The following is a 16,726-nucleotide window of genomic DNA, read 5'->3' as shown; positions in this document are numbered from 1 at the left end:
GAATGATTGCAGATATATCTGCAGAATGACACAAGAAAATCATTAAGGTATTAATATTTTCTTCAGGCAATAAGAGATTAAAGAAGAAAAATTCAAGACAAGATAAAAAAATATTACAATACAAAAAAAAAATTTTTTTTTTAAATGAAAATTTTGAACTTTTCTTGAAATATGGATATTTTTTTTATAAATTAAATATAGGATCATAAAACTGCGTACAGCAATGGCAGTGATAGACCTGTGAAAAACTATGCTTATCATTCTAAATTATTATTAAATTATGCATCTTTTCTGAATATCCCATTGAAAGAAATATCAACCGTCTTTTATTACCATGCTTTATTACTGTGCTTCAAACATTAACACAGAATGCAGTTTTTAAAGGCACTAAGAGCAATACTATATATTTGTTCAAGGATGCTTTAAAAAGAAATGATATTGAAATAAAATCAGTATTTACACCCAAATATATATATAATCAGTATTATTTGTTTTCAAAAATATTTGTATGAATAAACATGCTTAAATGAATAAAGATAAATTTTTAAAATACATATAATTCAACCACACAGCTAAAAACAGAATAAAAATCATAAAAAAAAAAAAACAGAATAACAACAGTGGTTAAAAAATATAAAATAAGGTAATTTCCAAGAAAGAAGGAATTAGACTTCTTTTCCATACATTCAGAAAGAAAGGGAAAGTGAAACGGTTAACTTAAACTGAGATCATCACATGAAAAAACTCTTGGCGGAAAGTGAAAAATTGCAACAAACTATATTTGGAATTAATTAGTAATGTTCTGACAAAATTTGGTTTTTAGACATAATCTGAATCTCAAAACATAGAAAAATATTGTCATTTGTAAAAAAGCCCCAAAACTTGGTGTCAAAATTCATGCTAAAATACTCTCTCCCTATATATATATGCAGAGATATTAGGCATAAATTATGATATTTAGTTATCCTAATTTGTGCTTGCAAGACATGAAAAACACAAGTTGAATTTCCTCAAATGGCTGGAGATATATGTCCCTTGAGAAACGGTGAACCTTACCAAGAAGATTTCACAATTGGCTTTTTGGAAGCATGCATAAGTAGTATTTAATCATAAATTTCTAATCTTATTCCTTTACCATTTCTTTACAGCATAGTTCTGTTTTGAAGTGTGAAAAATCTACATATTTTTCATTGATAAATATTTCGTATTACACTTTGTCTAACCTGCACTTATTTATTTTCAGCCTTTTGGTGCTATAAACCTTGAAGTTATTGCTGCACTTAGCACACCTACAGAGCAAATAGTGCAATTTTCTATTCTTTATTAAAATCTAAATTAAATAGATTAATTATTCCTTGTTAAAATAAAAGTAAAAATAGAAAAAAGAAATTATTTAAATGTTAAAGATAGGAATACAATTAGAAGCTTGTAAAAATTATTAATTACAAAATGCACAGAATTTGAGATTTCGTAAAAATTTCAATCACAAGTTATACTTCTCAGACATTTATGTTATACGTTAATTTAAACCAGCCTTTTCCAATGGGGTCAGTACGTACCCCTCCCCCCGGGAAGGTCAAAATTTTAAAGGGAATCCAACGATGCTTAAGGAGTCAACTGTCAAATATACACAGGCAATTGATTTCATTCCACAGAATGAAGATCCCATGATTACAACAAATTATTAATACTGTAAAACTGATAATTTATTTCTTGTTGATATAAAGCTATGCCATGTAGTAAGGAAGAAATTATAAAATAACTATAAGGGGGGATTTTAAAAATCAATTAAAATTAAAAAAAAATTTTTTTTAATTTTGAAAAAAATGTAAGGACACACATTTTTTTTAAATTTTAAAAATCAATATATTTTTTTTAAATCTATAGATTTTTTATGGAAATAAGCAGTATAAAAAAGTAAAATGCAGGAATACAAGAAAACAAAACCAAAAAACACGAAGATCACTTTATACACAAGCCCTTGCAAAATTTTAGATTTTAATGTTTGTTCCTGAGAAAATTTCAACTGCTAACATGGCTCCTAAACTACTAAACTGCAATATGTTTGGGCTTGACATAATGATATGAAAAGATTTCACTGCACTGAAGGAGGATGTGCAAGCACAAGTTTTATTCATATAACAACATAGATACGTTAAGCTTTGGAATTCCAAAAACACCAGAGAATAGTATCCCAACATAAAAGCTGTTACAGAACTTGTACTATTGTGACTAGTAGAACCAACTTTATTCAAAGTCAATATTTCACAACAGAAAACAAAAATCAGGTCAAATAATTTTGAGTAAGGTTATTTAAGAATTAAAGAAAGCAAGTAATTTTATGTCAAATATTTCAAAAATTGTATCAATACATCGAGTGAAGCCACCACATTGAGTTATTTAGTACTGGTATTATATTGTTCTGGTATTCTAGAGGTATTATTCTTGTTCTGGTATTCTGTATTGTACTGGTATTCTAGAGGAAAATATAACGGGGGTAGTGAAGAAAATTATTCTTTCAAAAAGGGTTGATATAAGAAAAAGATTGGGAATACATTTTAAATAATATGGAGTGAAAATGAAAAGAGATCCCTTTTGCCTATCAAGGCAGAACTCGACTTTTGAAAGTAAAGGGATGCAAAAAAGTACGCATCAAAAATTTTTTTATAATATTTATTAATATGTATATATAATGATGTATTTAAGTGATTTGGGGTTATTTTCTTCATAAACTTGTCAAGATTAATTGAATACCACCTTTTTTCAAAAAAGATTTCCTCATAAAAATTTCTATAACATGCTGTGTCTTTCTCAACTGCCCTATGTACTTGAGATACGTTCTCTACTGGGATTGCATTCTTCCATGATAATAAAAAATTTGTCAAGATGTATGAAGGATTCGTTCATATTTTTAATTGTCAAAGGCTGGTCGTTTTTATCAGGTTCTTCCACACTTTTGCTGCTATTGTTGAGTGAGATTCAGTCAACTCATTAATATCTTGATTGCTGACAGGCATGTATAGTTCATTCATTAGGCTATTTCATATTGATTTAGCTTACAGTATTTCTTCAAAAATTTATAAAAATGAGTCATCATTTGTTGGTATAATTGTTTCGAGGAACATTTCAATGTGTCTTTCAGACCACGAGTCTCCAATATTTTTTTATTTTGCATTCCATTTAATATAGTTCTTCCATAAATTTGTTAATGCTGTTTCACCTTCTCTGTCAGTTGCCTTGATGGCCTGTCAGTTGCCACACAGACATTATTTTGATGCCGATCATCAATCCATGATGATGAGGATCTTTTGACTTCATTCATCACTATGCTGTATCTTTTGGAAACAATCTTTGAAGATAATGTCCTACTGAAGACAGAAGCAAAATATTCAGTTTTCAAAATGTTTAATTATTTTCATCTTTGTCTCAATTGTATGAAGCTTTTGAGTCCTTACAGTAGTGATTACAATTCTGAGAAGTCTTCTGTTGTAGTAAGTAAAGTCTGCCTGCAACATATATTACCCTACCCCTACTCTCATCACAGGAGCAAACGCCTCCTACAGGTGAGAGTCGTGGGAAAAAAATAGTTGGAACGAGTGGGATGAAAACAGCTGACATGCGAGCAAATGTTTTTGTTATCAACAAAAATCTTTAAAAATGCAAGACCTTGATTATGTCCACAACTTTAAGAAATTTCTGCTGACAGTATAGCTATTCATTCATTCAGAACTTGTATAAATCTTGAATAAAAACATACACATACATGCATGCACCCACCCACCCACACAAGGGTGAGGCATAACGAATCCTTATTAAAAGAATTAAATAAACAAAGAATTAAAAACACAGCCAATTAAAAAGTGAAAATAAAATTAAAACTAAAATAAAATTAGAGATAGTGATAAAAAATTACTTTTTTCCACTTGAGTATTTTCGAGAGCCAGAGTTACAGCGTTGTTCCATCTGAACTTCTTTAGCTAAGACAGAAAGCCACTCTGGTAATTCTTGTTTAGTCTCAGTGATCAGTTCTACAAGATCAAGTGCCATGTTTCTGTTCCTTTCATTAAAAAATGATGTCGCTAAACCTGTAACAATTGAAAGTGTAAAATGAAATATAACAGCATAAATTTAGGGATTATTAGATTTCAAATACAGCAGTGACTATTATAGAGTAGGTCTCGCCATATTTTTGGCATGGTCATGAAGAAATGTGAAGCATTCTTTATCATGCAGATATTTATCTGTAATTACATATAAATTAACAATAATCAGTTAACTGCTACAGCTGCATATATCTATTAATTATTTACTTCCACTAATTTCTTCTAGAAATCCCTTACACTTTTCAAAGCAACCATGTGCATCTTGGTTTAGACTTTTGGGAAAAACAGATATATACTATTTACTTGCATATTTTACTTACACAATGGACAACGTTCTCCCTCTCAAATTCAGAAAATAAGACTCTTCGTATGTTCTTCGTTTGATCCTTCTATTATTATGTATCAGTAATTAAAACCTTAAGACTAAAATTATGTAGTTAAAAAAATTCTGTTCCATCCACAGTTAAATGGATGGATATGCAGAAGTAAAGGATGCACAGTGTAGAAGAAAAATGTTGAAGACAGAGCAACTGTAACCGATTTCTTTGAAATCTACATATTAATATCAATGTATTTATTATGATCTTTTTTAAACCAGCTTACTTTAAACAGGGTTGCCACTCAAACAGGAGAATGAAATTCCCTAACTTTTCCAGGTATGTTTCGAGAAAATTCCAGTCTATCCGCGTAATGTACGTTGGCTGTGCTAAGAGGTAAATTAATTATGGTATTACTTGTACTGTGTAGCAAATTCACTTAATTATTCAATAACTCGCAGGGCATTTATTCTTAATTATTCTTGGTACACTTTGTTTGATAATTTTGTTTACTTTTCCACTTAAGAAACTTGATAAAATTTAAGATATATACATTGGATCACAATTGTACGTTTTATTTAATTATTACTCATGATCATCACCAGTTCAACATGAGGCTAATCTGGTTCTTAGAAATCACAACGCAATGGTAAAAGTTAGGTTAGATTTTAGGTAAATTTAATTTGTGTGAGGTATCTTCTGAAAAGGCACCTTAACACTTGAAAACACAAATATAATTATAATAGGAGTTGTTTTCTCCACTGAAGATTGAGATTCGAATCTCCCCAATCTGGAATAAAATACGGCTTTTTTTGCAGACATTCTGCAGTTAAATGAAAGAAAGAAATCTATTTAATGATATTTTTTTACTAAATCGAGGTATTTTATATTTATTTTGCAGAATACATAAGGAAAAAATATGTGCATTAAATTTCGTGATGTCATCATACTGCTAGAATTAATTTCAGGATTATGGCAGAGAAAATTTCCTGAAATTTGGAAATATTATTTACTAATGATAAATAAATTTAGAGGGAAGAAGCAACATTAAATGATATGAATAACATAAAAATAAAGATAATTACTTAAAAATTGAATTAGAATAATCAACGATATTTTAGCGAATATAGTTATATTACATGGTTAGCCTAGATGACTGATTACTATTTTTTTTATTTAACTGCAAAATGACAAGGTATTTATTAAAAAGAAAAGAAAAAAAAGATTTTTAAAAAAAAGTAAATTAAAAAAAAAAAAAAAGGTAAAATCTAGTATACGGTATGGTCTTCGCACGATTTTGAAAATTGTCACCAAGAACAAATTGACTCGTTTACTGCTCATCATCATGTCGCCAAATCCCGCTGTACCATACATGGAGATTATTCTAACCAAAGAACGTCTATGTAAAGAAGAAAAGGTTCCATACATGTAAATGCTATTACGCGGCTAGAAAGCGGAGGTAAAATTTGCCAAGGGATTTGGCGACGGAACCTGGCGGCCAGAATTTCCCTCTCCGCGATGTGTACAGGAAGTTGAGAAACACGTTAGAAAGAAACGTTTTAAGAAGAAACGTTCTTTGACAAAAAAGAAAACTACGAAAATCCGTTTTTAAATTATTGCGAAAAATCGAAGAAAAGGTTTTATCAAAGAACGTTTTTTCTTGGATTTTTCGCAATAATTTTAAAAACAGATTTTCATAGTTTCCCCCCCAAATAACTAATCCATGAATTAATTTACTTGCGCCAAAAAATATTTTCTTTTCCTTTAGAGTTTAAAGAAATTTTAAACAATATTTATTTTATGAACTTTTGATAACGTGACTTTCGAACTTCGCCACCGGTTTCGAGCTTTGGCGACAGATATATCGCGCATGCACAGCTGTTTCCCTCTACGATCGAACAGAGCCACGTCTGTTGCAGAGAGGTTTTTCTTTCTTTACAATACATTTTTTGATTCTAACCTTCATGGTACCGTATACTAGGATTAAACCCATTTTGTTTTATACGAGAACAGGTACTTTCTTTAGTTCATGCACTGCACATGCGATTCTCGAGGTTAATGGAACCAAAAGTTGCGGGAAACTTGATTTGCCTTTCTAATAGACAATCAAATTGGAGCTGTGAAAATTGGCTCTATGCCAGCTGCCCGAATGACACTCATGTGATACACAATTCACCAAAAAAGTGATCTCTTCCAACGTCGGCGCAAAACTCGCCTTTTTTGGCGGGATCATTGTATGAAATTCCCTGACTTTTCCAGATTTTGACTAAAACACTTAAATTCCCTGACTTTTCCCTGAATTTTTTGGTCAATTTCCGAATTCCCTGACTTTTTCCGGTTTTCCAGGTAGCGTGGCAACCCTGTTTAAAATTGCCATCTTCAGAAATATTATACACCACACAATAACCTTTTATTTTTAATTGATAAAATAGATTGAAAACAAAAATATGCAAGTAAAAACAGTACAAACATATAAGGGATAATTTGCACAACTTTTAACAAAAGAGTTTAAAATTTGAAAGAAATACATTTGATGCAGACTAAGCTTTGACATTAAACACTGAACAGAAAATCCCTTAATATCACATATGAAATAAAATCACACAGTTATTATTTCCTTACTTTGAATGACTACTTTTATTGCTTATCTTAATGAACCAAAAACAAAAACTTCAAAATTATTTAATAATATAAGAAAATAGAAAAAAGAAAACAATAAATATAAATGGAAAACAGTAAATTTCATTCATATTTGAATAAATTATAAATCAAGACTGATTAAAAAAAGAAAAATATCTACAATGAAATCATATCCTTTTAAACTGCCAAACTGTTAATAAGCCATCAAGTTTAATAAGTGGCAAGAACAGCCACTTATTAAACTCGATGTCTTATTAACTCATTACTTATTGTGTTCAAATTTCCAGCAACCAAAATGAATATATACACTAATCAACAGAAAAACAGCCATTTATTAAACTATGTCCGCTGCTTATAAAACTCAAAGTGGCGAAAGTCTGACTATTCGGATCTGGTATACACTGTTTGTTGATGATAAAAGCTGTTTGTAGTTCATTTCAGTCATGCAGTGCTCCCACAAAAAGATTTTAGCAGAGCTTTTGTCCAGTGTAGTTAAAATCAAGACACCCGAGGGGGGTACCCTTCCCTAGTTCCTGTCAGACACTGCAAGTCTCTTTTCCCGGACTACGGCTGACAGCAACAGAATAACTTTAACTCATGATTATCAAAAGCAGACCTCTAGACCATTGGAACCAAATTCTTTCATTATAAATAAATGAGTGTTTCCCAGAACTTAAGGTTAGGTGATGCTGAAGCGAACAATTGTTCCGTTTCTAAAACAACAGCCTGTTGGGGGTATACGTTCACACACGAATTAAGTTTGCACAGTGTTTTCAGAAAACATCATGAAATCCTTGCATTTTTCCTCATTATCAGTCTTTTGATTGGAAAAGGAAAGTGATTGTTTCAGGCCGATGAAAAAAGAAAAGTATTGAAGGATGCGATTACGGCTACAAGAGACAGGAAGAATTAACAGACAATGATGCAATTTTCCTGTCGGCAAGAAACCAGTTTTGGATTTGAACAAATTACCGGGAAAAAACTGTTTTTTATTTGATCTGTGCGTAACTTGTAACATGTCAAAATGCCATAATGAAATGATTTAAGCCTGACAGAAAAACAAATTGCTGAACGATTATAATACATTTGGTAAATAATGCCAAGGAGAAGCAGCTTTTAAAATGGGATTTTCAAAACATCATTGTGCAATTTGCTTAAAAAAAGATAAAGAACTAGTAAAAAGTAAAAAATGTTTCAAGGGAGTGCAAAAGGGATAGGCAATTGAGAGACGTTGGGCAGCTCTGCTAGAATGGTTTCATACTATGAGACTAAAAAATGTTCTTATCTCTAGAGCTCATTTGAACATGAGTTACATTATTTAGACTCCTGTATTTTAATGCAGCAGCATGGAACAGGATTTAAGTATAAAAATATAATTTAATCTACATATGAAATAAAATCACACAGTTATTATTTCCTTACTTTGAATGACTACTTTTATTGCTTATCTTAAGAAACCAAAAACAAAAACTTCAAAATTATTTAATAATATAAGAAAATAGAAAAAAGAACACAATAAATATAAATGGAAAACAGTAAATTTCATTCATACATAGAAACATAAATTGTGCTGGGAGTACTGTACCAGCCTTCCTCTCCCAGTAGACTCGCCAACAAAGCTTCTGAGGGCAGAGAGAAGTTTGTGATGTAAAACATACACATCAGGTGCACTTCTTGCTGACTGGCTGATGTGACATATCTCTCGTATGCATGAACGAAATGCTACAGAGTATGTCCACCATGATGAAGTCATAAATATTTAAAACATATATAAAAAATGATTGTAAAATGTAAAACTAGTGAAATACAGAAAATGAAGTACAATGCAGCACAGATATATACATGGTCATAGATGCAATAGGAACATGTATGTAATAGCCCACTCTTAGAGGTAGAAAGGAAGCTGAAACTGGAAGAGGTAAAAACAGAAAATGAGTAATGTCATCTGGCAGGTGGTAAGCAGGTTTTATGCAATGAATTGAAATTGTAGTAAGTTTTCTGTTTACATCAACAATACAATTTTGATAATTTCATTCAACAACTAAATGAGGTCCAGTATTAGGTGATATCAATGCAGGATTAACTTTGTGAGATCTTAAAAATATACAAGAACATGTTTTTAATAAGGGACTGATGAAAAAATTTAGGACTACCATATATGGCAGTAGAAACATGATTTAAAGACTTCACTGTTTGAAGTAAACTGTTTACAAACATGGCATCTCAGGTTACTAGATTAGAAGGTGATCTTAACCTTGTGCCATAAATAAGTTGAGCAGAGGCTGCTTTGACATTCTCCTTAAAGTCTCCTTTGAAAGCATTTGACAATTCCATTTCATTAGGGGTAATATGCAGAGGTTCAAACTCTGTTGCACACAAGCGTGAGGCTAAGATCTCTAAAAAGATTAGATTCAAAATTTTTACCCTAATCAGATAATAGTGTGACAAGGTATCCATATCTGGATATCAAGCCATGTACCAAGGTATGAGCAGCTGTTTCACAGTCATATCGGCTATTGGAATTAACTTCCGGCCATCTAGTAATCCAGTCTATGATAGTCATGCAAAAATGTCTATGATAGTCATGCAAAAATGCTCTGTCCCTCCATCTGGCCTAGAAAATCTATATGTATGTGGGCAAAACGAGCATCAGGTTCAGCCAAATGTGCCAATAGATTTGGTATGTTTAGTGATTTTAGCTTGTTGCCATTTATCACAGCTATATACAAAAGATTTTATATCTTTTTGCATGCCTGGAGTTGTAAAACACAGCAGTTAAGATGAGGGAGGCTGAGATACCACGATAAGACAAAAAATATTTTGAAAACTGCCAATCTCATGCAAACAAAAGGACTAGGATGTTTGGGGAGCAAATCGCAATACATATGAAAATCCTCAAAAGGGAAATAATGTTTCTCTAATTTTAAAGAGAATGTACTGGATTTTAAAAATTGTTAAAGTTTTTTATCGTTTGATTAAGCAGCAGCGAATTTTTGAAAATTGAGCACAGTAAATGAAATGTCATCTATCTTAATTGAGGATAGTGCATCAGCAACAATGCTATCAGAGCCTTTAGTATGTTCAATACCAGAGGTAAACTGGGAGATAAAATACAAATTGTGTTATTGGCAAGGCCTCCTTATCAGAAGTTGCTGAAATGCAAATTTAAGGGGTTTCTGATCAGCATAGATGACAAAATTCCTCCTTCAATCATATGCCTGAATTTCTTTACTTAAGAGTATATAGCATGGAGTTCATGGTCATTAGCCCAACAAATTTTTGTTTTTTAGATTTACATAGATTTGGTGAATAGAAAGCTAAAGGTTCCCATAGCTGTTTACACAGTTGCATGAGGAAGCCGCCGATTGCTACGCCATATTGACCTACAGGCTTAATTGTGTGCCTGGCAAGGGAATGACATTACAAGATTGCTCTAGTGGGATAGCTTCCTTGTTGCTTCATCATTCCATAGTAATTACTCAGTAGAAGCTTTGGAACAAGGATCTCTTTTTTATGAGTATGGCCTTCAAGGAATTTGAGGTGCTAGAATGAGAGCAGCTTTAGGAATACAGCATCTATAAAAATTTAGAAAAAACCCACAAGAATCAGTGTAATTGTGTGAGGCATGTAGTTGAGTAAAATATAGGATGCATTTGACATGATCAGTGAAGGGTTAAATTCCTTCACCTGATAACTTAAAAAGTCTATGGTAGATTGACCAGACTGACATTTCTAGATATTTATACACAAGCATATTCCTGAATTTTAGAAAACAGCAGGTTTAAATGCTCTGATGCTCATGTTCATTATTAGAAGCCACGAGTAAACCATCAACTAATGCATAAACAAAAAGATAGTCCCTAGTCACCTCATCAATAAACTGCTGAAAAGTTGAGGAAGCATTACAAAGACCAAACTGCATTTTCAAGCTTTGAAACAGATTAAAGGGAGTACATATAGCTGTTTTATGTACATTATCCAGATGTATGGTGATATGCTTTGACAAGATCAATGTGACCATCCATACAATTCCGAGGTAAAATCAGCTATGCACAGAATAGTATTCTTTTCTTGCATTAAGGGAGTCATAGCAGGCCACACAGGTCTCCATTAAACAGAGCCTTTCTTGAGCACCACTTGCAAAGGCAAATAGGGGCTTTCCGAAGGTCTTGTATGGCCAAGTTAAATCAAGCACTGAAAATTCAACTTTAGCAATTTTGAGGCAGTCAGGAGCTACCCGTCTACGTTTAGCAACAACTGGTGGATTTAAGTATTTATAGAATGCACTGTACTGTGTTTCACAGGTTGGTCAGGATTGGGTAATTTAGTAATATCAGGATACTGTAACAGTTTACCAAATACATGATCTATACTAGCTGAATTACAGAAGACATATTAACAGGTTATTTAATTTGGCAGGTAATTTAATTCTCTCATTGGAAAATTCCGAACAGAAGCGGCCGGAAAATTCCGTACAGAAGACTGCCTTCTATATTCATTACAAATGAAAATTTCTGCTAGCTTGTAATGTATTTGATTTCGGTTTGGATGTATATTTGGAAGAAAAGGAATCAAGGTACAAAATGAGAGATTCATTTTTTTTAAAATTAAAATCAAGAAAATACCACTTATTCATGACATTTTGAGGAACTTTGAAATTTCAGGGCTAAACTCATAATGCTCGGAGGGTTAATATTTGTTGTTAAATCAATTAGATGCTTATAACATAATCAGCACATAAATTGATGAAATATAAATAATCCGCACCTATGATCCAGCATTAAAAATATAAATAGAGAAAGTAAATTTGCATCTTAAACTAAAATTGGCAGTATTGTTTTACGACCATAAACAGTCATGGATATTCCACTGGCAGAATGAAAAGTTTGAACTTGTGCCTTTAGTTCAGATTTATTGGCAACAATTAAACATCACTTCTTCAATCTATGAGAAAACACCTAAATATAGGTCAGTCTGTAATGAAAAGCCATTGTGATTTGTGAGGGTGGAAAGAGTCGGTCTTCTCTTTTTCCTACATCAAGTTTCAGTTATAGGAACATGGCAAAACACTTTTTTTGATGTTATCCTTGAATTTTTTTATACCAGTAAAATGTGCAGTTGTGCACCTTGAACATTTGTGGCCACCTAAAAATTTGAGCGTTTAAAAAACTGGTATAAGATAAATTCCTGAAATGACAACATTCAGAAACATATTTTTCAAGAGTTTTGATTTCCTCGTGGAGTAGAGCCCAAGAGGAAGAGCATTTTCCAGAAAGACGTCATAGTTAAGGACCATAGCAGAAATATTTGTATTTATGGATAAAGTTTGATCAGCTGCTTTTGCTGTGTTTTATCTGAAGTAATACGAGAAAGAGAGATAATAATATAATTTAGGTGGGAAACGGCATAATGTGATTCAAGAGATCAAATAAGAGTGAGTTGTCAATTACTGTGGTTCTCTGCTCAATGTTTTATAATGCAGAGGAGTTGGCTGGTCTTCTGATCTCCGAGGCTTTCACTTGCTAGCAGCCGACAAATTTCTTGAGTTTTTGATTCAGAGCATCTTTTGATAATTTTTGGTTTCAGATCCTGGTAGGGGTTGATTTGTCTGAATGATGACATCACGAACAACAGTGGCCATATTAGGTGACAAGTGAGCCACAACATAGTTGAATTTAGTCTTTCGCTTTGATATAAATTAAGAAGTTGCTAATTTGGATATTTATTCTAATATGTGAAACCGAAGAGATGGATCAACTTGATTAAAAAATGGGATCACCACAACATAAGTTTCGAAATCAACCACTGTCCAGGTGGAACATGTACCAACGGGAAGAATCAAAACTGAAAGTTCCATTACGCTAACACACATCCAAGTCTGAAAGTGCATAACCGAGGTCATTACTGAAGAGTTGCTTTAGTGGATCTCACTCCTATATTTTAATGAAGTAGCATGGAACAGCATTAAGCATAAAAATATAATTTGTTTTGCATATAGAAGCGTAATTCATGTTGGGAGCAATAGCAGACCTGTCAGAAAACACACAAACCACTCATGTCATGTATGCCTTTTGCTGACTGGCCGATACTGTGCATCTCTCATTCGCATGAATGAAATATTACAACCACAAAAGCTGTAGAATTCACTACAATGCTAGGAGAAAATTCTGTGCCAACTCATGGATGGCTCATAAGATGGAAAGTGACATAAAATTGCTTATTGCAAACTGCATGATGAGAAGCAAGGGGCAAACAATCATTTGTCTGAGAAATGGGTAAAAGACTTTTTACTCAGGCTTCTAAGTCACATGAAACATACACAAATGTTTAAATGTGAAACAGCATCTGGTTTTATGATATCAAAAATAAGAGTTTGTGTTATTATGTGCGGTATGGATACAACAATTAGAAGAGGCTAGTAATTTTTGGGAAGAATAGAAAACCTTGTTGGAAAAAAGGGAATCTTAAAAGGAGTCGGGAATTTACCATTAACTTACCATAAAAACAAGAACTCATGGATGACAAGCAGTTTTACTGACTTCACCCTTTGAAATCTGACAGTGAAATGACAAATGAAAAACAGCTTTACTATTGGATAACTGTGCTGCACACCCTTCGTTTCGAAAGTGTTTCTTCCTGCAAATACGATTTCTATCATTCAGCCATTAGACGAAGATATTATAAAAGCCTTCAGATGTAATTACAGGAAAGATGATCAAAAAAGGTAATTAAAATTGAATCTTGTGAAAATGTAAGCACTTCGGAGGAAATAAATTAAGTCAACGTCTTTGCTAGAAGCTATGCATATTACAATCAATGCATGAGAAGAGTCTCCCAAAACACAGAAAATACTTCAGAAAATGTGGTTTGATTTAGAAGACCCAGAGATATTCCAAACTATTTCTAATATTTCTGATAGCAGGAGGAATTACGATGATTTATTAGAATATGCTGCAGTTCATAATACGAGGGCAATCCCAAAAAAAAAAGGTCTCCCATATTTTTAGATATACAAAGAACCGTTTATTTTCTATAATTGCTACATCACTTTAAAGATTGAAGAATGCTTTATTTTTCAACACAATCGCCACTTCGGTCGATGCATTTTTATAGACGGCAGTTTTACAATGCCCATGTCATACCAGCTTGCCACCATGTCCTTCAGGAAGCGTTGAACCTCATCTTTCACCTCATCATCGGAGCAGAACCACCGTCCAGACAAATGTTCCTTCAACTTAGGGAACAGGTGGAAATCGCTGGGTGCCAAGTCCGGACTGTAGGGTGGGTGTGTGATGATGTTCCAACAAAAATTTTGCAGGAGATCGACGGTTTGACGGGCAACGTGAGGACGGGCGTTGTCGTGGAGAATGCTTACACCCTTGCTCAACATCCCTCTTCTACGGTTCTGAATTGCCCTTCTGAGTTTCTTCAGTGTTTCACAGTACCTGTCAGCGTTGACTGTTGTCCCAGCAGGCAGAAAGTCGACCAACAATACCCCCTTCCTGTCCCAAAACACTTGAAATTTCGTGGCTTGGGCGAAGAGGGATGCCGCCACTCGCGTGACTGTTGTTTTGTCTCAGGTGTAAAGTGGAATGCCCAGGTTTTGTCACCTGTGACAATTGAGTCCTAGAAGTTGTCCTTTTCGTCTCCATAGCGGCGAAGAAATTCGTGGGAAGAATCAACCGTTGCCGTTTGTGGTCTTCTGTCAGCATGCGCGGCATCCATCTTGCACACACCTTACGATATTGCAACTTTTTACAGATGATAATTTTGATTAAATCCTTAAAATCATGTGGATGGTGCTTCTGGAAACCTCAGGAACCAAAATGCAGAGAGCATCCAGAGTGATCCTCCGATCTTTACGCATGAGTTCCTCAACTTTTGCGATTGTCTCGTCGGCAATTGACAGCCTCCTGCTCCTTTCTTCGTCATGAATTTCAGTACGACCGGCTGTAAACTCTCTACACCACTTACGAACGCTTTTGACATCAATGTACGACTGTCCATACACTTCCGCCACTAGGCGGTGAATTTCAACCGGTTTAACGCCTTTAGCGTTCAAAAATCGAATAACTGCGCGCACTTCGTGGTAATGTTTATCGGGAGCTCCATTTCGAATGGCTGCCAAGCCAAGACGAGCGAAGCACCTGCGTGCTTATGTGGTAGCGGAGAAGGCACCACTCACAACAGTGTTGCCAACAACCGTATTAAAACTTTCTCTACGTCCTCAAGAAATAGGAGGCCATTTTTTGGGGATTGCCCTCGTAATATTCAGACTGCATGAGAAAACACTGACTACAATATTATAGAAAGTGTTAAATGAGCTGCAAAAACTGAGAGTAAAAGTGATATTCTTCCATATCACTGTGACTACTCAACTGAATCAAGATAAGCACTCAAAACTTAAGAAAACATTTTAAATTAAAGATGGAGATCAGAAAAGTTACCAACTGTTTTACGAACTTGAAAATATAACAAAAAGATTGTTTATGAACAAAGAATAAGAAATAAATATGCATAAAACAGCTGTTTACAAAAGTTTAAAATTTAATCAGGTACGTAATTATAAAAAATTTTTTATTAAAAAAATTCCAAGTTTCACAAATTATTTAGTTTTAGAATTAATTATTAGATTAATTTTTAACTATTCTCTCGCTAAATAAGTTCAAAGTTGATATCATAATTTGCAATATTCAAATTGCCATTTATTAAACTCAGCTGTTTAGTAAACTCATATATGCTTGGAATGGAAGTAATTTTGATAAGCAGCTGGTACTGTATTACCTTATTAATTTTGTCAACCCATTTTAGGCTTATACATAAAAAAATATTAAAATAAACCTTAATTAAAAAGAATAATTTATTAGCATGTGATCCAAGGTCAAAACCAAAAGCATCTGTCAAAGAATATTAAATTTCACAATAAAATTATTCACAATAATTCTGTCACTCTCCACTAAAGGTTTAATTTTTATTAGCCTTGACATGCAGCTTTTAGCTTCGGATAAATCTAACCTCAAACTTTTGGAAATATAGATTAATCCAAACTCTTAAAAATCAAACCATTAAATACCTTAGAATGGAAATATCATAGACATTTCATAAAATTTAATATTAATCTGGCATGGTAAAAAGAAACTATTTATTACTTAAAGGATTCTTATGTTAGTTTTTATTAAAGGGGGGAAAAAAACTACCTACCAACAGTTCCAACTCTGCCAGTACGACCAATCCTATGGACATATTCTTCTACGTCACTAGGCAAGTCAAAATTGATAACATGTTTAACGTTTGGAATATCCAATCCACGAGCAGCAACCTAAATGTTATTCATAAAACAATAAATAGCTAAAACAGTAAAATATGCAAATGAAACTGTTAATACCTAAAAACTTTTGCTGAATTCCACATTTTTCATACATATTACTTCTCAGCATTCATAATAAAGCTAAAGCCATAATTTGAAATGATGGTGATATAAAATTAGGCAATGTTTTATGGAATACAGATGATAATTCTGATTTAACATAGTTAAATTACAAGCTTATTAAAGAAGAAAGGGTAAAGGTTATAACAGTAACAAGGAAAGTTTTCAGTTATCTGGGAATCTGAACTATCAGGAATTCTAAGCTAAAGCCAGATAATAAGGGTATTAAATGAAATGGC

General features: G+C 33.1%; 1 protein-coding gene across 2 annotated transcripts in view; it reads right to left on the bottom strand.

The window, feature by feature from the left end:
• The window catches only part of LOC118183285 (putative ATP-dependent RNA helicase Pl10), a 143,744-nt gene that overhangs the window by 13,284 nt on the left and 113,734 nt on the right, over nt 1-16,726 (bottom strand). For both annotated transcript variants that reach the window (XM_035352760.2, XM_035352761.2), the window contains 2 exons: nt 16,262-16,379; nt 3,914-4,085 (listed from right to left, as the gene is read on the bottom strand). In XM_035352760.2, coding sequence (XP_035208651.1) covers nt 3,914-4,085; nt 16,262-16,379 — 290 coding nt within the window. The remainder of the gene's footprint in view (nt 1-3,913; nt 4,086-16,261; nt 16,380-16,726) is intronic.

Source organism: Stegodyphus dumicola, chromosome X1 (assembly GCF_044657685.1).
Source record: "Stegodyphus dumicola isolate Sdum_Otavi_A_Nest chromosome X1, ASM4465768v1".
NCBI lineage: Eukaryota > Metazoa > Arthropoda > Arachnida > Araneae > Eresidae > Stegodyphus > Stegodyphus dumicola.
This window is presented reverse-complemented; position numbering and strand designations above follow the sequence as displayed.